Source organism: Aulonocara sp. 'chitande type north' Nkhata Bay, linkage group LG22, assembly GCF_057382095.1.
Source record: "Aulonocara sp. 'chitande type north' Nkhata Bay isolate Kocher_YH1m ecotype deep benthic linkage group LG22, A_spYH_male_GT1.1, whole genome shotgun sequence".
Classification (NCBI taxonomy): domain Eukaryota; kingdom Metazoa; phylum Chordata; class Actinopteri; order Cichliformes; family Cichlidae; genus Aulonocara; species Aulonocara sp. 'chitande type north' Nkhata Bay.
The window spans coordinates 11,829,054-11,852,164 of NC_141364.1; the positions used below are offsets into that span (position 1 = coordinate 11,829,054).

The 23,111-nt window shown below is 39.4% G+C and overlaps 2 protein-coding genes across 3 annotated transcripts in view; one reads left to right on the plus strand and one right to left on the minus strand.

The window, feature by feature from the left end:
* Positions 1-10,671, minus strand: part of LOC147303601 (prolyl endopeptidase) — a 30,494-nt gene extending 19,823 nt beyond the window's left edge. Inside the window, exon 1 of the mRNA XM_086279330.1 lies at positions 10,627-10,671. The gene's annotated coding sequence lies outside the window, so the exon portion shown is untranslated. The remainder of the gene's footprint in view (positions 1-10,626) is intronic.
* Positions 8,843-22,895, plus strand: prdm1b (PR domain containing 1b, with ZNF domain). 2 transcript variants are annotated; one of them, XM_086279327.1, is made up of 7 exons: positions 8,843-9,008; positions 9,439-9,743; positions 13,154-13,273; positions 14,665-14,905; positions 16,637-17,556; positions 17,678-17,806; positions 18,299-22,895. In XM_086279327.1, the coding sequence occupies exons 2-7, from the start codon at positions 9,573-9,575 to the stop codon at positions 18,863-18,865; spliced, it is 2,148 nt and encodes a 715-aa protein (XP_086135453.1). In that variant the 5' UTR covers positions 8,843-9,008; positions 9,439-9,572; the 3' UTR covers positions 18,866-22,895. The 2 variants fall into 2 exon arrangements, with proteins under 2 accessions (XP_086135453.1, XP_086135454.1); XM_086279328.1 differs by lacking the exons at positions 8,843-9,008; positions 9,439-9,743; positions 13,154-13,273 and adding an exon at positions 14,279-14,421.
* The last annotated feature ends 216 nt before the right edge of the window (positions 22,896-23,111 follow it).

Sequence of the window (23,111 nt, forward strand, 5' to 3'; positions counted from 1 at the left end):
GGCATAGACGGATTATGGAAGCATTATAAATCGCAAATTAGCCACAATGCACAACTAACATCTGTTGACACTGGTTAGACTTATTATACCAGATATACAATGTTTATATATAATGTTGACTTTTTACATCACATGATAGCAGGGAAAATAACTAATGCGTTTTACTTTAATAGTTAGTCAGTAGTACCAAATTTTGAGGTCCTGACTTGAGCGTCTCATACTTTATACTTATTTTACACTTAGTCCAAAAGTGTAAAACAGTGCTAGTGTTTTTGTCTACAATATACAACAGACAACTTAGCAAAAATCCAATTTTAAAGTCACACTTAAATGCTTGTAATGTATCTCTTTTTTAGTTGCATCCATGATAAATGCCAAAAATAAGTTTCACAGGCATAAAATAACATTTTTACACCAGCAAGGTGATTCCCTGAGAGCTATTCGCTGAAACCATGGCATATTTTAGCATGGTGGGTAATGTGGCCTTAAAATAAAATTGAGGAAACTGGATAAACAATGACAAAAGAAGAAGTGCCAGCTCTAAAAAAAACAACAAAAAACTATCTATAGCAGATGAACAGTATCTGAAGGTCATGTCCTTGTCATAAACTTGGGATTTTAACCCTGGTTCATTGGTACATTTTTATCTATATAATATATTTTTGATTAGTTTGTTCTTTATTTTTGTCATTTTGAGTTTCACGTTCTAGATTTATTTCCTGCTTTATGCTCTTCTCACTGAACATTGTGCTTTCTTTTGTAATTTATATTATAGTTGTCTTTCGTTAATTCCCAGAGTTTCAGTCTTCCCGCCCCATAGTGTTCCCCCTATCTGTTAAGTCTGCGTTTCGGTGTCACAGATTCATGTGTTTAGTTACTACCTGTTTTATTTTGATAGTCTCTCATCTCATAGTTTTGTTTCCCCTTCAGCTGTGTTCCCCTGGTGTTTCCCATTTCCCCAATTACCTTGTGTGCATTTATTGCCTTTATCTCCCCTAAATACTTCATCATGGCCCTCTGTCATGAGTTTTCTCTTGTGGATCAGCTTTTTAGCTTTATGAGCTTTGTTTTCTTCCCGTTGGTTTTCACCAACACCAGAATAAAGTTAAATTTTTTTTGTTTATTTACTCCCTCCAACCAGTCTGCATTTGGGCCCAGAAGTCTAAATAATCCATCAAATAACAGTTAACGTTCCCTTGAGTCATCTACTATTCCAATGAATCCTCATCAGACTTGGTCTGAGCAGTAGACTGTTAAGAAGCCATTCTTAAGGAATAGATAGAAAAAGCTGAGGTATTGCAAATTACACAAGAAATGGACTGAAGATCAGTGACAACAGGGCTCATAGTGTGATGAATCCAAATTTTAAATATTTTGTTCAAACTGTGATCAATATGTACAGAGGAGGTAAAGAGAGAAGCACAACAGTGAGTGTCAACAGCATTCTGTAAAACACAGTGGAGGCTCTATCACAACCTACTTCCTGATAATATTCTAAAATTGTTTTCTAAAAGAGAACGTAGATACAATTTGAGGGGGGAATTAAAATGAAAACATCCCTGTATCCGTACAACACTCACAAGCTTTTTCATCTCTGTGTGTGGAGTGAAGCTGTGGAACAGAATAAGTGAAGAACTGAAGAAATGTCCCAGCATGACTCAGTTTAAAAAGCGGTGCAGGGAGGAGGTAGGGCTCTGATCGTATGTTCTCACCCACTATTTTCACAATAGGGATGTGTATATATGTGTGTGTGGGTGCACAAGTATGTTTATATAAGTATATATATCTGTGAATGTGTTACTGGGGTTATAAAAAACAAATAAATAAATAAAAATCCATGCAACAAATTGTAATGAAGAATTTATGATGGACAGGGCATAAACAGGAAGAAAAAGTGTAGACTATTAGTTACTAAACAGTAGAAAGGGGGTGGGATCAAATAAGCTTATGCTTCTTCCTACTCCGTTCTGAACATGTGAGTTATTTATAATTATTAATGCTTTGTTTTTGTTTTGCTTTGTTTGTTTGTTAGTCTCTCTTTTCTCTGTTGTTGGTTATACTATTTTGATGTTCAAAATGAAGATTCAATACAAATTCAAATAGAAATTGTTGGGGGTGCCTTTTAACCAGTGGTGTTGGGAGTTTTGCCAAAATTAATGGAATTACAAATGTGCAAAAGTATCATCAGATTTCGATCCGCTACGTGATATGACCATTTTTCATTATTTTTATCAGGAGAATGATCCCAAGTAAACTGCTAATGCAGGATAAGCATACCTCGATAGAAAAAATGCACAGTAGAACACTATCGGTCATAAACTGGCCTCCTCAGATCCCAGACCTCTATATTATTGAAGCAGTGTGCGATCATGCTGAGAGAGTGTGTAACAAAAGCCAGCCACCACCAGGAAGAGCTTTGAATGTTGTAAAAGAAGCCTGGAGAAAAATCCCTACAAGAAAGCTTGCGTAAGAAAGTTCAGGCCAAATATTGACTTTCAAATGTATTATAATGCTATAACCTCTGTTTTCTTTCTGTCTCATAAACTGCACCTACTTCCCTAGCAAAATATAATGAGGGCTGGTTCAATCCTTTCAGAAAGTAATGTGCCTTTTTACTTAGAAGTTTTTATGCTGCTTTAGTCTTTGTTTGAAGAAAACAAAACCTACTACCACCTTTATGTAAAGGTGTTCCAGTCTTACCAGCAACAACAGTAATGTTACTCATTCTGTCAAACAGGGTGGCGTGTGGTGTAATGGTCCACGATTTCTGGTATGTCGTGTCCTATTTTTTTCAGTCTAAGGATTGTCATGTTTTTTCTCTGAAGCAGAAAATCATCCCACAGGTTTAACTATTGCAAAACTGTGTTGCTCAATATATCAAAAAAAATGGCGTAAGAGAGCTCCTATTAGAGTAAGTCAGGCGTTAAAGCGATAATGTGTCCTGCTAACGTGTGCAGCTGCATGCTGGACGCCAAGTATCAACAGGGAAATGAAATGCACAGCGTCGGTTTTTGTCGTGGGCCTAGGTTGTCACATTTGTTTGTCTCTTTCACACTTTCTCACCAGGAATTGCAGTGTGACCTAAGATGATCTGATAAAACGAACATTGTATGAATAATCGGCTCAGTTATAAAAGTCGACACAGCTCAGTAATGCAAAGCACAATCAAACATGGTGAATACATTTGTTTAACAAGAGTTGTGAATTGTTGCAAATAATATGCAAATGTCCCCAACCGGTGCCATGTCGCACCATTCACATGTTCCCCTTCTGCTCCTACTAACTGCTGTACTGTAAGTGCGAAGATTCACATGTCTAAACTGAGAGAATCACTGCATCAACTCACAGATACATGGCGCCTACATCTTTCGATTCAATGCGTTTTTAAAAGCAAATATTTCCTTTGAGATTTGATGAATGTGAGAAGCGAAAAGTTGTATTGTTAAATATATTTTCTGAAGAACAAGAAGAAGAAGTGACTGCTACAGTACGACATTTGCCGGTAATACAGCACGATGGACGTCAATGCTAAGAAAACAAATAAGCCACAATTGTTTGTGGTAGTCACACTGACCGGACACTGAGTTTATATATTTAAACAACCAACACGTTTAAACATTAGCAACTGTAATAAAATTAGCACAAGCATGTCTTTTTGTCATTACCAGGTCAATGTTTATGTATAATCAGTTAATCAGTAATGTAGGTGACTAAAGAGAAACAACGCGGTATATATTTCTAATAGTAGATAGAATTTTCTCTTAGATTAAATTAGAACCATGGTAACAAAAAAAAAAAGTCCCCTCGTATGGTGCAAAGTTACTGAGCACGTAAAGAGACTGATGATGATGTTGCAGATAAAGATGTTGCTTGCTGAGGCCTCTGGCTCGTCCGTCTCTTTCCTTCCTCTTCTATGATGGCATGCAACCCAGAAGAGGTGTGAAAATGTGATGGGTTATTTTGGTCTGTCTCAGTAAACCTCTGAGAAACTCTGGCGTATACTAAAGTTGCTTGTGAGAAAGTGTGAGAAAGTGCTCTCACTTCGTCTTAACCTTGTACGGATAAAGTGAAATGCTACAGGCTAAAAAAATGTGTCAGAGTTCTCATCAATAAAAAGTCACCATGCTGAATCTATACTGATTTCTACTACATAAACTGCACATGCAGATTTGCAGGATGGCTGAGGGTGTGCAATGATTTGAAGTTTCCTGTCATATGCTATGCTGCCAGTTTTCACTGCAACATTTAGTCATTGGTTAATTGCTTTGCGAAAAAGGAAAGATGCAACCACAAAAAGTTTATAAAGCCAGTGCTAGGAGCAGATTTTTGCATTGCAACACATCTGCTGAATGATGCAGTCGTAATCAGGTAATAACAGTCATGCTCCGGTTTGCAGATGAAAACTGTAATAATGTACCGTGCACGCTTCATTGAAAGGAAGATTTATCACCCACTGTCATATTTTTATTCTTTCCTGTTACCCATGCAAACTGCCTCTTTCAGTGCCGACAATAATTTTATTGTCTTTCCATGTTTCCAGGGACTTGAACGCATCTTCACCACATTAAATGATGAGCAAAGAAAGAAAATAGAGAAATGTGGAACGAAACACTTGCAAACACTTGTCACTAGCCTTTAGAGAGATGGAGGAAATGACAGCGTGCGCCTGCCGTTAGCATTTTTAACCCTCGTTTGATATCAATGGATACTTTGATAACACAATAACAAAGATTGCACGTCAAAATGTGCTAAAACTGTTTTTGCATTTCAAATTTGTGTTGATCTCCTGACCTGTGGATTTAAGATACTAAATTTCACCCATATGTAAACCTGATTTCTTCCATAAGCCTCAGAGTGGTTTTAGTCTGTTATTTGCTTATCTTCGCCACGCAAAGGCATTTCCATGGAAGATAGTGGCTCTTGAAACTTAACAGGTCTAACGAGTTTGGATTTATACGGACAAAGATATCGGTTTGCTAAGTCATGCAGTCATGGTTAAATATAAAACGGATGGACTTTTTTTAAAAGAGCTGTACAGTAGAAGGAGATGCATGTAGCTACATGTATATATACACAAGCAACATTTTCTGTAGTCCCCTGTCAAAACAAAGCCTCATTGAAACGATTGCACAGTGGTAACAATGGGACTTCCTACAACCAGAGACCTCTGTCCATTTAGCAAAACCACACAAACAAAGACGCTTCCAGGAAAACAATTGCCTGTGCATGTTAGTGATTAAAAATATAATGTAATCTTACATATTTAACGTTGAGCTAGTGGGGATAATCCTTCTGGTTAAAGGGATATGAAAACTAAGCTCTCCAGACCAAGTAAACAGCCCCCACACTCCACCCCCTATGTGTGAAGTGTGTTGTTTCTATAGCTTCTTCCCATCAGTCATCACTCTGTTATCAAGGACAACAGTTACAGGGAAACAGTAAGAATGCATTAACAGACAAGTAATCCTCTAAAGCATGGCTGTTTACGGTTTACAGCAGCTCAGGAATAAAAAACACCAAGGGAGGGAAGTACCAAAAATACCAAAAGAATAAGAAGAATTGAGGGCACCGAGAAATAAGGATACAGAGTACCTGTAAACATTATCTGTCCCTAAGATTTGAGGTGTGGCATGTACCCACTGCAGAAACTGATCTTGACTCGTAGCCAAGCAGCTGATGGATTGTTTCCACTTTCATTCTTAGTAAAAAAGAAAATGACTGAACTACAACTGATAGCACCAAACACTGTTGAGCTCGTTGATCCACTATGTTGGTGGCACACCATGTGAGTCAAAGTTTCTCTTGATGTCTCCTGATGACTCATTGAGGCAGATAAGGCAGTCCAATCTGACACTGAGTTTTCTTTCCTCTGTACAAGTAGTAAAGCCGTACAAGGAATCGATGCGTTTGACAAGTCAGTTAAAAGTCACTAAAACATTCCCCTTTTACACAAACCCTAAATAAAAGATGCCCTGTGACAAATCAGGACTGATATTGCTCTTCGTTTCATTAAAGCTGCGCTATTGCGTAACACTAGCCACGCCTTCTACTCCGTCTCCAAAGAAGTTCGTAATGATTCCACGAAATGAAATTGCTTCGGCAGTAAGTTAGCAAGTACGGCCACCACTATAACAACAAATGTTTTTTGCAGTTAGCTGGTCTGGAGCATTCACGTGTATGTTAACACAATGCCACAATCTTTTTACAAGTGGAAATACAAGCAAATTCACCCCAAAGTTAGATTGTGTCATCATCAAAGAAATTTCAGACTTTGGAGGCCTCCGTTTACTCTCAAACTCCTCTCTTCAGAGGACTCTATGGCAATTTACAATAACCATTTTTAAGCCCTTTTATTGCAATGGGACAAAACTATTAATCTATATGTTGTAGAAACAAATACCTTATTTATTTTGTTATTATGTGCAAAAAGGACTTGGAGCACCTCAAATGGTTGTTTTTGGTGTGCGTATGTTTAACAAATGTGTGTACATTTTTTAATGTGTATATAATATAAAACAAGTAAAAAAGGATTTTAAATATTTTCATAATTTTCATGGTCTTGTAGTCTGTTTAAAACTGTGAAACTTTGAAGTAGGTAAACGTACGCTTGAGTAATACATGCTAGTAATACATGATCCGTGGTGAGAGGAGTTGGGCCGATAAACGTTGCAGGAAAATGTGTATTGGTGAGTAAATGTTTGGTTTCTTTTAGTAAAAGTGGGAGAACAGATACGTCACCATAAACTGGCCGAGCAGGTGGCTGCTTTCTCTGCAGCGGTATAAGCACTAGAGCGCTGCAGAATTAGACTGTTACATTGCAACAGGTGTCCACCGAGACCAGACTATTACAAAACACCCAGGTGCCACTTATCATGTTTCAGGTCGCATCATTTGGTCTGATTGTCTCCGTCCAAGACAGCTTGAATAAAGCTGACCTCAGGTTTTTCTTCCACTTATCCTTTTGGTCTTGTCTGGTTCTCTCTCCCTACCTCCCTCTTCATGCTATAGGCCCAGTTCCTTCTGACCCTCAAGTGAGGTTTCCCTCACTGGAAAAAGTACATCTAAATCTTCTGATGTCCTGGATGCAATGTGTGTCCATGAGTGTGATGAGTCGGCTGGCCTGCTATTATGGAGTGCCGGGTCTTTAGCCTTTGAGCCCTGAGCCTGAGCCCAGACTGTCTGCAAATTAGAGAAATTAGCCCAGCATAGGCGCGGGCCAGTGAAAGAGCCTAAATCCTTATCTCCCCTCCCTTCCTCCTCTTTGCCACACACACTTACAGACACAGTCCACCACCACTAACCCCCACGCCACACTGGGCAGTCAAGCTGCACTCCTGGAATAGCAGTGTTGCCATATGGCAGCCAATTTACTATTTCACCGGCCAAGTTAAGAAAGAAAAAGGGGAGAGGAGGGGGGAATGGTGGACACAAACGTAGGCTCTATGGTTTAAAAAATATATATACAGCTGCATATGAAACTTTATCTTTCAGTTTTTAATGTATTTATTCATTTTTAAATTGATACCATTGAAAATTAATCCATACATTGACATTATCCTGTTCGTGATATGTTTGTGCAATTTGCTACTCATAGTCATCTTAAAGAATGTTCTTTTATATTTACTTTATTATACTTTTAAAGTTATTTTTTCAGGTTTTCTTTAGTGTTTTGGGGAGCGGGTTGCCCAAAGAAAATAAATCAGAAACTTTTTCAGCACCAGGGATCTCCTGAATTGAGTCCGGTTTTGTCGTTGTCATTGTCAACATTTAGTTTAGTGGACATTATATCATATTTGGTACATACTGTAATCACAATCATAAACCTATGTATATGTAGAACCTATGTAGAATTAGTAACTTTTTCATGGTTTTATGTTTCATGAATTTCAATAAAGTTTCACAGAAAATTTTCCATTTGTGATAAAACGGACAAAATCCCATGCAGACATATGGGTTCTATGAAATTGGTATTATGAAATCTAAGTAGGCCATATGTCCACTTGAAGAAGCATCACCTAATCTTTACTCTCCATAGAAACTGTTTTATCTCCTCTCTCCTGTCCTGTCCTGCATATGCAGACAGAACTCTGGGTCAAGGTGACTTGAGCTGGAGTTTTGTGTCACACAAACTAGATCACTGTGCGTCTGAAAGTAAAGAGAATGCTCACCAGACAGGTGTCTAAGTCTTTCCTGTAAGCTCGGTTGACCTGCCCTATATCTGTATGTGTGAATGAACAAATAGCGCCTAAAGCCACAACTATTTTCTGCAACTCGGTATTTGAAAAAGACAGGAAGTAGTGATTTACCTGATATGCCATATATGAGAATTGGGTATCTGTGAAAAATTTTCCATATTTAATAAAAATCAAAACCTGGTTTCAGGTTGTGCTCTTTAATTTCTGACGTGTGTTTTTCTGCATATATGTTTGTGCGGCTGAGATCTGAATGCAGGGGGGGGGTCCTCAGTTGAAGATGTTCTAAAGTGGGATGTAGGTCAAGGCGATACGGTGGCAGCAGATTGCTCATTAAGTGCCAAACCAAGCAAAAGTCTACGAGTGTGTTTTTCAGTGGCAACAGGCCAGCCATCTGCTCTTCCTTTATTCATTCATTAAGATGCCTTCTTTCTGTGTGCGTGGACGTGTGTGAATGTGTGTGTATGTGTAAGCATTCATCACAACAGCCACTTGGTATCCAAGTGTACAACGTCACTGATGTTGTTGTCCGAAACCAACAGTTGGGTGTCTGATGGCTCAGTCACGTGACCGTAGTGGCTTGTGATTGGCCGGGGCGCGGAGCTAAAAAAGCTTGGCGCAACCCCGGCACATGAGTTTCTGGTGAGTGGCCACAGCCGAGTGGATAACCTAAGGAACTATTTGAATCTTTGAAGAAGTAAAGAAGGACTTGAGAGGCAGGAGAGAGTACATAGAGGAGAAGGCTGATCGGAGAAACAGTTAGGGGATGACATAGCCAAAGAAATGAGGATCCAGCCTTTGAATGAATGTGTAAAAGTAAGTCACAGCTTGTTCTTTTTTCTTGGTGGGGGGTGTTTCCTGTAAGAATAATGTTTGAAGATGGATGCGAATAAGAGTAAGCATAAGATGTCAGGCTGACCTGTTGGCTGGTTAAATGGAAAGGTGATTGTTGAGATGTTGGCCAGGAACAGTATCAATGAATGGAAGTAGCTGACTGAATCATGAATGACTAACAACTGGTAGTGAGTCTCAGAAAACTATGGTGGTCTCAGATGTGGTTTTGGATACCTGAACATCTAATTGCATTCCTGCATAACTGAGAAGTGAAAAGGCCTAATTTAAAACAGCAGGTTACACAAATTGATTTCACATAATAAGATGTGTTTTGCTTCATTTTTTGGGGAACTACAAAGTTCTGTTTCTAAAGCACTAAAAGCTTGTTCTCTATCCACATTTCTCTTTCCAGATCTTGAGCTTTAACCATTGTACCTAAGGCAACTTAGCTTCCCCAGCTAAACCAAAGTACTCCCATACCAAAGCAACTTCAACCAAACTTAAAGCTTGAATCTATCAAGTGTAGTATACTGTATATTGTCGGAAATGACACTGGATAGCACACCTGGAGACATGAGCGGGTGGAAGGAAGTGGACTTCGCTCTCAACTGCACCTACATTGTGCCAGACCAGGTGGCAGACCCCAGCTTCAACTTGCCCAAAGCCATGACCTCCATCCCTCGCAACCTCACCTTTGAATATAGCACAGACAATGAGGTAAGACTGAATCCCCTTTGAGGTTTTTACCCATTGGATTATAGAGTGGCTAATTATGAAACATCTTTTAAAATGCAATACAATGCAACCAGAACACCATGTATATATAAACAAACCAGCCCCCTCATGCAATGCATGAAAAAGCATGTTATAAAAATCTAACAATTTACTATAACTTTGCCCTCAAGCAATTCACTGTCTTTGATGTTGTTACCAGTTTTCAGATTAAATCTTTAGTGTCTACACTCAATATTATTATTTATGTGTTACATAACATTCTGTCAGGCCATCTGCAGCGGGTTACTTGGAACAATAGCTCTGCTGACTAATGCATTCTTGATGTATGGGGTAGCCTGCACAGTGTGGTGTGAGCGTGTGTTTTGTGTCTGTGTGTGTTTGTGTAAGTGAGAGAGTGTGTCTCAATAGACAGGCCACTGGCAGCTTGAGGTCAAGGTCTTCTGACCACCTTCACTTACTTCTGTTTTGCACATGTCTCGCATTTCAAATAATGCACACCGCCACTCATTTTCTCAGGTCACAAACACATTTGTGCATAGACTTGGAGCAGAATGACAAGAATCAGCTGTTTCCAATAAATGATCTCATTCATTTATCTTTACAACTGTCATTTTTACCCCCTAATCCTCCTCCACTCAGGTGAGTCAGCCAACGCAAACACAACGTCTGGCAACATGGCTTTGATAGTCATTGTCGGTCAGTCAGCTGACTGTTGGCCACCGCTGAAGTAGGATCAATCCTTTGCCTAGGCATGTCAGCTAATCTGAACAACTATAGACCTGGCCCCCAGCGTGACTTTAAGAGGAAACTTGTTTTGTACCTGAGAAACACATCATTTTAAAAGAGAAAGCAATGTCACACTCACTTCATCTGTGCTCGCTCTTAAGGCTCAGTACTGTGATACTTGTGGTTGGTTTTGCTGTCCCCTTCCTCTTTTTTCTCCTGACATCGTTCCTCTTCTCTTGGTCTCACACTCTAATCTGTTCTTCCTCCTTCTGCAGCATTTACCGCTGCAGGATGAGAAAAGCATGAAAGCTAACATGATAAAAATCACATTGATGGCTGATTCAAATCCCCCACCCTCATTTACTGACTAAAACACAGTTACCACCGTTTCGTACACTCACACTATACCAAACTTGATTTTAGCAGTTTGCTTGTCAGTGCTTGTTGGCATTATTACATGTTGCATTTAGCTAACTAGAAAAACAAACATTTAATGAAAGAGAATTAAGCTTGTATGCACGTATGTGGGAATGTGCTCTGTCAACTGAAACAATGACAGCTGCGAAATGGGACATGAAAACAATAACGAATGCACTCTTATGACTGGAAGTATGAGGGCATGTCTTTTGACTGGTTTCCCTTTCTAAAGATGTTGTCAAGTCTTTCTCCTCAATTCTCTGCCACCAAAGTTGGGAAATCCATTTCCTGTCATAGTCATGTAAGCAGCCACTCCTTCACGTGGGATGGTGTACACACTGCTATCACGAAAAATCAGTTGGGATTTTTCCCAAGGGCGAGTGATTAACGCTAGATGAGTCAAATCAAAGTAGTCTGAAATAAAACAGTGTAATATGCCTTCAAACATGTGAAGCATATTGTTACGCACATCTACATAAGTGTCACACTTGTTTGGAGCCAGATTAGGGAGCAGTCTTAGGTCCACTATCTTCTTATTCTTATGAGTTCCTCACATGTTTTCGGGACCCCTTTTTCAACACCTCACTTTTATAAAGCATGCCAGGAAAGGCGGAGTAAGGTGAAGGGGGCACGTGGCAGATGGGGCATTAGCAATGAGTGCCAGTAAGGACGGGGTGGTGGGGGTGGCAGTGAAGGAGATGGGGAGAAGCGGGTGTTCTGGGGGGAAGGGGCAGTGGGGATTTAGGTTAAAACCAGATGATTAACTTTCGTTGGGGACAGGCAGCCGGCCAGGCATCAGGCTAACAAGCTATTTCAATAGAATTCAGAAAAGACAAGGGATTGGAGGAAGGCAGAAGAAAAGGAGGGTCCTCGTGCGGGTGATAGCGTGGCTCCACTTAAGAACGCTCTCCCTCCTTTCTTCCGTTCTTCAACACCCTGCCCTCCCTTCCCCTGCCTAGTTGAACGGAGCGGTTAAGCAGCAGCGGCAGTCCAGCGGCCGCAGCAATTTGTTAGTCACGCAACAGCAGTGAAGTACAATGTCCCTGTCAGACTGGTTCATCACATCCTGGAATCACTTCACTCGCCTCAATGGCTGTTTGACACACACGCGCACCAACATGGTCCTGCTGCTCCCACTGACCTGTTGTTTTTCTAATTAACTGCTTAAGCATGATTTGCATGATGAATCGCCACAAATGCCCAGGTGCTTGTTGCATTTTTTTTGTCTGTCATGTGTTGACCTTCATATGGAAGTCCATGAAAATCCTCGAGGGCCAGCTTGAGTTAGAATTTCTAGATGGCAGGAAGACAGTTTGTGTTTATGTAAGGTTGAGGATGGGGGTGGCGGTGGCGGTGGAGGCTAAAAGTTTCAGTTAGGGGTCGTTGGTTTTTTAAGAACTGAACATGAAAGTTGCCTGTTCTGCAGATACGGCTTCTTGATAGTGTGTGTGTGCGTGTTTTAGTATGTTTTGTAAGTCTTACTCTTGTATTAAATATAAATAACAAATCAGATCACACTGTGCCATATCCAGCAAGGCCTCGCAATAGATTTTTTAAACTAAATTTTAAAAAGCAAAAAACAAAAAAATAAAAAGGTACATCAATAGACTAAAAATGACTCAGTTACTGATTACGACCATTACTGCAGAACACTACAGGCTCTTCTTGGAACATACTGTACATTATGTGTATGACGTATGTATTCAGGAGACGCTAAGACTTGAAACTCCTATAAGGAGTCAGAAGCCTGACTCATTTCCACATATATGGACCATTTCGCAACCATGGGTAACAGGATGAAGGGTTTTAAAGAGTGAGCAAAATATGTCTTCCATCTTTGTTTGCTGTTGGCATTTTGTTGACTTAAAACTATAAAAGTATTAGTATTATTGTATTAGTGGTGGTTAACAAGACATCTGTATTTCTGTCTTTCCTCTCTCTCGCTTTCTGGTGTTTGTGAGGACAGTGGGTCAGAGATCAGTAGAGTATGTCAGAAAGAGTGTAATACCCTTCATTCGTTTAACTCATTAGAGTTGAAAGTGGGTCACCTTGTGGCTCCAGGAGCTGTCTGGGTTAACGTGACAGAGTGACAACAAACGGGCAACACGGGCCAACAAGCACTAACCCTTACATGTAAACAATGAATAAATAAGTAATTAATACTGTTTCTTTATAAGTGCTTGAAAGACTTGTGTTGTAGTATGTTTGTACATGAAAAACTCCAATGATTTATTTGTCCTGTTTTCCAGGTGACAGGTGTGTTCAGCAAAGAGTACATTCCACAAGGGACTCGTTTTGGCCCTTTGCAAGGAGAAATCTACACCAAAGACAATGTACCCAAGCTGGCCAACAGGAAATACTTCTGGAGGGTAAGGGAAACCACATGCTTTACAAGCTTTTTCGTACACTGACGTTTAAGCATAAACCAACCCACTGGCAAGGTACTGCTTAAGAAGGGGAAAGTTTCGAGCCTAAATGTGAAAAAACGAGACTGGGAAGAGACAAGAAATTACTATGGACAGGTCTTTGTCTGTTATTCATGAAAAAAAAAAAAAAAGAAAACAGAAAACACTGGTTGCTCAGAGGGAGAAGTTTCACATCAAGTCTTTGTCCATACGTCAATAGGGGAAAGAAATGCGTTCACACAGATTGCACTGCCGCACAGAAGTTTTGGTCAAAATTTTAGAGGAAGTTGTGACCGCCGGTGGCACGTAACAGTGGATTGGAATGCTTACACAGTCATGAGACTCTTACCGGCACTGAAGCCCTATGCAACATGTGTCACATGCACAAAAGATAGGACTATTTTTCATAATCCACATGCACATATTCACAGAATCCTTATCTTTCCACTCGTTTTAAGTTAGATTGTTCAGATTTGCTTTCACAAAGTAATCCTGACTCAGCTTGTGTCACTTAGGAAATTTTGCATTGTGCTGAGTCAATTCCCATAAGGAGTTTTTACTGCCATGCTACGTATTTACCTTCCGGCTTCACTTCCTGTAAACCTGTAAGGGGTGTTCCTTAACCACAAGAGTGAAAGTCGCCGTTCCACGGAAGTGATTATGTTATCGGCCGCATGACACAGGTGCATGACATGTGCAGACGTGCTGCCAAAGGCATGCCTCGCGTTTGGCTGGCTGCCAGCACTTTTACATTTCGCTTGCTTGTTTATTATCACAGAGCAGCAGATGTGTCATCTTCTTTACTTTTGAATTACGGGATCGTAATTAACTTTACAACACGAATTTATCCAACAAATGTAATTTACTGAAACCACCACCAAAAGAGGACTTGATAGAGGTGGCAAGGCAAGCGATAGAGAGGGAGAGAGACAGAGAGAGAGAGACCCCGCCCACTATGTCTCAAAAGCAGTACATGCACTCAGCACTCAACACATTCAAGACTGTAGCTTTCAGCACACACAGAGGAGAGGTGTAAGGCACGAACCAAAGGAGCAAAATACTGTCACTGATAACTGAAGAGGATACAGGATATTTAATTGCCCATGGCAGAGGTGAATATTTTTACTTTAAGTTTTAATTGTACTTGAGTTTTTTGATATGTTTTTTATTGATTTTTTTTTTTTTTTTACTATTTAAGCAACATTCCAGCACTGTCCCAATTGATGACCACTAGAGTGTTAATATATATATATATATATATATATATATATATATATATATATATATATATCAATCAGACTTATCGCATATGTGAACATGTGATTTTACCTCGTCTTCTTCTTCATCTTGTACAGATTTATAGCGGTGGACAGCTCCAACACTTCATTGATGGCTACGATGTCCACAGGAGCAATTGGATGCGCTACGTCAACCCTGCCCGCTCTCTTGCCGAACAGAACCTGGTGGCATGCCAGAATGGACGGGACATTTACTTCTACACCATCCGCCCTGTGGAGCCCAAACAGGAATTGCTGGTCTGGTACAGTCAGGAGTTCGCCCAGAGGCTCTGCGGCCAGCAAGACGATATCAAACAGAGTGAGTGCAGCAGGAGTGTAAAATCTTTCTACACGGGACACTGATAGTTTTCCTTTGTAGAACTTACAGTGGACAAGCTTAACTAATATGCTGAACCACCGGAAGCAAACCGCACTGTCCCTTATTACTTCCTGAGATGTACGTTGTTGAAAGTATAGTATAGTGGCTGATTTGTGTTTTGATTTGGCCTTTACTTTAAAAACTTTTTAGCGGGCCTATGTTTCATATAAAGAAGTGAAAGGAAGTTGATTACCAGCTGTAGCGGCGACGCAGGACAATGACTTGAAAACGACTTTGGTATATTTAGGCACAATATCCAATAAAGTGACAGATTTAGATCAGTGCAATGAGTAAACAAGTGTCACGAAGACTGTGCGATAACTCTTATCAGTGAAATTCTTTCACTTCAAAGTGAATGAAGACACGTTATTCCATTCCTTTAAAAAAAAGGCCTGACGTTATCTCTTTTACCAACAAACAAGTTAGCTGATTTGATTCTTTTTCTTTCTGTTTGACTTATACAATAGTGGGCTGAATTTTAAAAAGATCATGGGGAATGTATGAGCCACACGCAGACGAAGCACATCTCCGCCTTTTGTGAGATGTTTGTTATTCATTGTAGGATTGAAGGAAAGCAAAAGTAATCTCAGGTGTATAATGGCTGGTCAAAGTACCTTAGTGAGTCACCGGTTTTCAACTATTAGTAGAACATCAGGTCTTTCCCTCATCACCATAAGAGACGAGGGTAAGTCTGGTGATTCATTCCAACTGGATACACAAACCTTGTCGCCGTTCTTCTTGGTGACTAATGCTAAGGCAAGGCAAGGTATTATTGCCTTATTTTATCATCTTAGGTATCTTGAAAGCATTTACCTTCCTTTTAGTCACAGGCCAGAACTGTTAAGTGTTGCGTGCTAGATATTCCGGGACTTGATTAAACGTATGCAATCAAGTTTGACAGCTAGTTTTCTGGAACTGGTTGCCTATGCTTTCTGGCATCAATGAAATGCACAGAATGCTAAAAATTTCTCAAGGCCATTTTAATCAGCTTGTTTTTAAAGTACAATACAAGCTGATCTAAAAAGCTTTTGTCTCTATAAGCTGATGCCTTCTAATTTGCATTTTATTGATGTAAAACACTATAAACACTTTGGCAAATTGTTGATAATAAAGTTATGCAAAGGAGCCGTATGAGTCACTCATACTTTAAGTATAACTCACATAGTGAAATCTTGCAGTAGCTGAGAAGGGCTAATTTGGACAAATAACATGCGTGGAAATGCCATCTCAAAACAAAGAAAGCAAAGGAAAAAAGGAAGAGACGATTCTTTCTTTTTTTGTGTGGTCTGTACGGTAAGACAGCTGCTGTATACCCAGAAAAGGTTTTACAAACGAAACTCACAGTCTTGCTGCCCATACATGACACATACAGACTCCCCCTCACTTTACCACCAACTCTTTCTCCCACACCAAAAGAACTTCAGTGATTGCCGAACAGAAACCTGTCATCTATGATTTACACATCATGTCAAAACCGAAACTACTATCATTTACCATATGAAGAAGCACCTTCTGTGGGTGGATGTCCCATAATGCCTGTAAAACATGTTTGACTTACACAACGAGCATTATATTAAACTGACTGCCTACGTTTTTGCCCTCTGTTTGATGTGGCGATTTCATCACACACTGTTAAAAAGCTAAATGCTTGTATTTATTTTTCTGTGACAGAATACACGAGTAACAATGAAGACCAAGAGCATGAGTATGTGAAACAGCACTTACCTCAGCAGACGTGGCTTAAAGAAACAGCAAAGGAAGGGGTAAAAGAAGGGAAGGACAGTGACGCAGAAGAAAAGATTGATGTGGAGATGTTGGAGAGAGACACTCCACCTGACACACCTGATGACCAGATAATTGACTTCAGCAAAAAAGATGAGCAGGACGATAAGGATCCAGAAGGAAGGGGCATCATTCCTTCCCCTCAGCTGGAGCACAGAGAGCCCAGTCTGGGTCTAAATCATCCTTACTTGCCAGATCACTACTCTACATTCCCAGCTCCACACAGGAATCTTCCTCTTCACCTCCACGGGCTCTATGGGCACAGAGAAGGCCTGGTGTCATCTTACCCCCCATTACAGTCCAGACCTCTCCAGCCTTCTTATCAATTCCTTCCTCCCTACAACCCACATTATCCTCGCCTCCTGCTCCCCCCATACTCTCCTCCCTTTCATGGGATGCTGTCATCGAGAGGCTCGCTCCAATACAGCGGCTACCTCGGCGCTGACGGACTCCCGTATCCCCCTATCGGCGCACCTAATCTTCTTCCAGTGTCTCTCTCCTACACCCCATCTCCACAAGGAGGTCTGAAAGAGCTAACACCAAATATTTCCCCACCGAGAGGAGCCCCAGCCACTCCAGAGCTCTCCCCTCCTGCCAAGCCCAACAGCCACTATCAGTCCCCTGAGCAGTCCCCCTCTGGCTGTGAGGAGGCTATGAACCTAAGCCTGGCTACAACCAAAAGCAGCACTGCACCACGCAATGGGCCTGGTCACAAATCCCTGCCCTATCCACTGAAGAAGCAGAATGGAAAGATCAAGTATGAATGTAATATCTGCTCAAAGACCTTCGGACAGCTGTCAAACCTCAAGGTAACAACATTAACTTCATTTCAATAACTTCCTATTTTTTTAAGCTAAACTTTACACTTATTACTGTTGTTCCTCAATACTCATGACTTCTCTTTGTATAATTTCTATCATTTGTCTCTAGGTTCACCTCCGAGTGCACAGTGGCGAGAGACCATTCCAGTGTAACCTATGTAAAAAGAGTTTCACTCAGCTTGCCCACCTACAGAAACATCACCTGGTCCACACGGGAGAGAAACCACATGAATGTCAGGTATGTTGATAATCCTAACCTTTGTGTGTTTTTTTATCTTCCTTTTTACGTGCTTCATATGCAAGCTCTTTACTCAGAAAATGTTACTGTTTATTGTTTAAACCCGAGTCTTCACTTAAGAAATGTTGATGTAAAACCGAGAGTATGAGAGACACAGAGAAACTCAGTGTGTACACAAAACAGGTAACCGCTTTCTGACTCACATACCTTTCTGGTAATGCAGTGTCTATTTGATTTTCACCGAGCCACAACCCAGTTTGTCATGCGACAGCATCTTTATGCTTTTGTTTGCTTATGTGACACTGTGGGTGTGAAGTTTGTTGGATGGAGCTAGTTTTACCCAGAGAACTGGAATAACATGATCAATCCCGATACCATAATATGACATCATTTATCAAAGTTGAACCTAAACACAACTAGGTGGTTCACTTTAGAATCAGTCATGTGTACGTTACTCACAGAAGTGCTGACCTTTCACACCATGTGTTTCAGGTGTGCCACAAGCGCTTCAGCAGCACCAGCAACTTGAAGACGCATCTACGACTACACTCTGGGGAAAAGCCTTACCAGTGCAAGCTGTGCAACACCAAGTTCACGCAGTACATCCACCTCAAGCTGCACCGCCGTCTCCACAGCAGCCGCGACCGTCCCTACCGCTGCCAGCTCTGCGCCCAGGCCTTTTTCCACCATTTCTCTCTCTGCATCCACCAGCGCAGCACCTGCCCAGCTAACTCCAGCATGCCTGCCAATGTGCACATGAAAGAGATGGTGGAGCGGTTTGATGCCAGCCAAGAGGCAGACGCGCTCACAGAAGCAGCATCAGCGTCTCAGGTTGGGGAAGCCGTCGAGCACTGGCTGGCTCGTACCTTAGAAGGTGAAGGAAAAGAAGACCAGAAGGAAGCCACCATGCTGCTAAAAGCTCTGACTGCAGCTATTAATGCACCACTGACACCCATGACCCAATCGGCACCACACCACAATCCCCCTCTCGCCTACCAGGAGAGGGCCAGCGTTGTTCATCTCCACAAACGGCCATCTGTGAAAACAGAAGGACAGTGAAAAGGAATATAAAGTTGAACATACAGCATATAATCTACCAAGAATATGAGTGTCACCAAATGAAATCTCCTATTGTGCCATACGAGGCATAACAAGGAATATTAACTTAGCCAATCCAATGAGCACAACACCAAAAGAAGAGCATTCCAAAGACTGGGTGATAGTATTCAGTGATTGTACTTTCTCCCAAACCTCAGTTAAAAAAGATAAACATGGGAGGTGTTGTTAAGCTGTGAAGTATTTAAAAACCCTTTTACTCAGGTAGACGATTGTTTTTTTGTGCTTTAACTTATTCCTTTTTTAAATGCCATCAGCGTTATTTATTTAGTTGTCTCTTAGTTTGTTTTTTTCTAGTAGTATTATTTTTGCGTGTTTGCGTCTGTGTGTTGACGTTTCCAAAGAGATTTTGAGCTCTTGGTAAGACCGCAAATGGACTCAGGAACAACAACGTGGCACGAACCTGTGGATGAGCCTTCACTTGTTATATTGTACTGTGTGCGTTATTTTACTTTGTCAATCAAAGGCAGGACGCAGTGATAGCACAAACCAGCTCCTAATATTGTCTGCGATTGTCTTATTTATTTATGATAAAGGGAAACTTGATGTGTCCTGAAACTGCTGGGAATAAGCATTTGCCAAAATTACAATCAAAAAACATGAATATGTAGCAATATTTTCACATGGTTATTTAACTCATTTTTCCATTCTAAAGAGATTCAGTCAAAGCATTATTCACCTTTTCGATGATTACTTGCCAACTTGGATATCAAAGACACACCGTCCTGATCAAACCATAATGTAGCCAAAAGAAACAAAAGACAAGATTCAGTGTAAGCAGTTATTTAAACAGGTTCCTCTGGAAACAAAGAGGTTTCATCTTTCTTACAGCTTTTTGTTGGATTCAAACGTTTTACATGTCTCTTACACAAAAGTTTCACTCCAGATGTTACTGCAAAAAAAAAAAAAGAAAAAGAAAAAGAAAAAGAGCTTCATCCAAATCTTAACTGAAACATCGGTACCTCATTCAGCAATACAAAAAAAAAAACAAACAAAAAAAAACTATGTGCAAACAAAGGGGCACAATTTTCCAGCTTTTTAATACTTTTGTATTGTGGCACTGTAATAATAAAGCAGCAATATCTGTATGCTTTTGCCTAAAGGTAACTAGGAACCATTCTTTAAAACTTTTACTATTGAGTAATATACTTTTCTTTGTTTTTAGTGCTTTAACTGTACAGTATGTTTGTTTATGTAGTTTATTTTTGCAAACAAGTTATGATATGTTAAGAATTTATATGTGAGAGACTATTTTGATGATACTTTTATATTTACATGATGTAGCACATTAAAGCTATTGTTTCTATACATCTCATGTTTTCAAGTGCATTCATGCCAGGATAGCAAATTTGTGTGTGACTGCTTTTGAAATCCAGTGATCGATTGGGCTTTCTGTGATAACGCATCAATACACACAATGCAATTGCCAGATTTGACAAACACCAAAAAGGTCACATGAAACTGGTCAGAACATAACTTCAGATAATAATGAGACAACTATAAACAGGAGTGCTGCCGAATTTCAGACAGGTATTTATTTAGCTTTTAACGCCTGAGTCATGTAGCTGCAGGGCAAATTTGCTTGCGTTTGTGTATTTGCACTGTTTTCTTAGCACGCTGTGCCTCAACGCTCTTGGCCAGTGATCTAGAAATACAAATGCATTCTTCTCTCTTCAAGTTAATCTGATAAGAATTGAATCCATTTAATCAACATAATTTAAAAAACTGAGATCATTGTCTAGTTTTGGAACAGTGTTATCTGTTTGGAGACATTTGACCTGTTTTACAGGTTTATTTTTACTCAAAAGTGACTTCCATTCACTGTGTCTTACTGAAAATTCACTTTGCACAGTCCCAGAAGTCTAAAAAGTTTTTTGTGGGAATGTATTTTAATGTTTAAATTCCTAAATTGTGTACACCCATATTCACTCGCTAGTAATCTGATTTAGCACAGGTTTTCTATCAGGTGACTTTCCTGATGCAACTGGCCCCTTTATCCAGGCTTTGAATGAGCATTAATGTTTAAAAAAAGAGCAATAAATAAAGATGAACAGGTATAAAATCATGCCCTACTGACCAATCTGTTCTCTTGAAAACAGTATCGCCATTACTGAATGATCCCTGAGACCTCTGTGCACAGCTAGTATAGGGGTATAGATTTTTATTGCCATACCCCACCTTTATTTATAAAAAAAAAATAGATAAAACTAGGATTCACAAAGTGCTGTAGATATACAAATAGCATAAATCAAACCATGTTAAAAATAGAGAATTAGAAAAAATTAAGTCAAAGGCAAAAGATCTAGTCTTTGTATTTCCCTCATGAGCATCAGTATTAAATATAAATTATTGATTAAATATAGATCCTTGTGCAAATTGGTTGCAAACAATTTTACAATTAAAATGTTCTATGTAAATAAATATATAATTCTAAAACAAAACACCTATTTGTATTCAATTTTCACATAGAGTAAGCTTACACTGGAATTCTGTTTTTATGTTTACTCTTCACTGTCTCTCGGATAATCAAGCACAGCTGGGCTCCAAATGAAAGAATAAAAACTAAAAATGTCTTTCAAACATTAATTTAATAAAATAGTTATAATAATGAGATTATCTTTAAGTGATACTGATAAGTCAATAAATATATAGTAACAGTTTTCCAGTCTTAGTAGACAAAATGTTTGAAGCACACAGACAGTCATATGGGCTTTTAACACTAAACAAATCTCACACTGTTACTTTGTCTGCAGCACCTGTGTCACTTTCATTCTTTATTATGTGCTTAACCTCTAATATAGTTTTACCTTTCTTTTTAAAATCATCCAGGACACTCATCCATAATTAGTTAGATGCGGTTTAATGTAAAAACCAGAGTTAACTTAGGGAGCTAGTAATCAGCTTTGTGTGACCCCTTATCCTAACTGCCAATGTGAGTCTAGATACCAGACAGACAACCCAGGCATGCTGAACTCAAACAAAAAGACTGGGCCTTTTAAATCCTTTCCTTCTTTTTTAATCTTACTATTTTTATTATGTGACTATTAGCAACTTTTTTCCTGTTAAAATAGCAAAATAGCCTTCACTTGTTATATTGTACTGTGTGCGTTATTTTACTTTGTCAATCAAAGGCAGGACGCAGTGATAGCACAAACCAGCTCCTAATATTGTCTGCGATTGTCTTATTTATTTATGATAAAGGGAAACTTGATGTGTCCTGAAACTGCTGGGAATAAGCATTTGCCAAAATTACAATCAAAAAACATGAATATGTAGCAATATTTTCACATGGTTATTTAACTCATTTTTCCATTCTAAAGAGATTCAGTCAAAGCATTATTCACCTTTTCGATGATTACTTGCCAACTTGGATATCAAAGACACACCGTCCTGATCAAACCATAATGTAGCCAAAAGAAACAAAAGACAAGATTCAGTGTAAACAGTTATTTAAACAGGTTCCTCTGGAAACAAAGAGGTTTCATCTTTCTTACAGCTTTTTGTTGGATTCAAACGTTTTACATGTCTCTTACACAAAAGTTTCACTCCAGATGTTACTGCAAAAAAAAAAAAAGAAAAAGAAAAAGAAAAAGAGCTTCATCCAAATCTTAACTGAAACATCGGTACCTCATTCAGCAATACAAAAAAAAACAAACAAAAAAAAACTATGTGCAAACAAAGGGGCACAATTTTCCAGCTTTTTAATACTTTTGTATTGTGGCACTGTAATAATAAAGCAGCAATATCTGTATGCTTTTGCCTAAAGGTAACTAGGAACCATTCTTTAAAACTTTTACTATTGAGTAATATACTTTTCTTTGTTTTTAGTGCTTTAACTGTACAGTATGTTTGTTTATGTAGTTTATTTTTGCAAACAAGTTATGATATGTTAAGAATTTATATGTGAGAGACTATTTTGATGATACTTTTATATTTACATGATGTAGCACATTAAAGCTATTGTTTCTATACAGCTCATGTTTTCAAGTGCATTCATGCCAGGATAGCAAATTTGTGTGTGACTGCTTTTGAAATCCAGTGATCGATTGGGCTTTCTGTGATAACGCATCAATACACACAATGCAATTGCCAGATTTGACAAACACCAAAAAGGTCACATGAAACTGGTCAGAACATAACTTCAGATAATAATGAGACAACTATAAACAGGAGTGCTGCCGAATTTCAG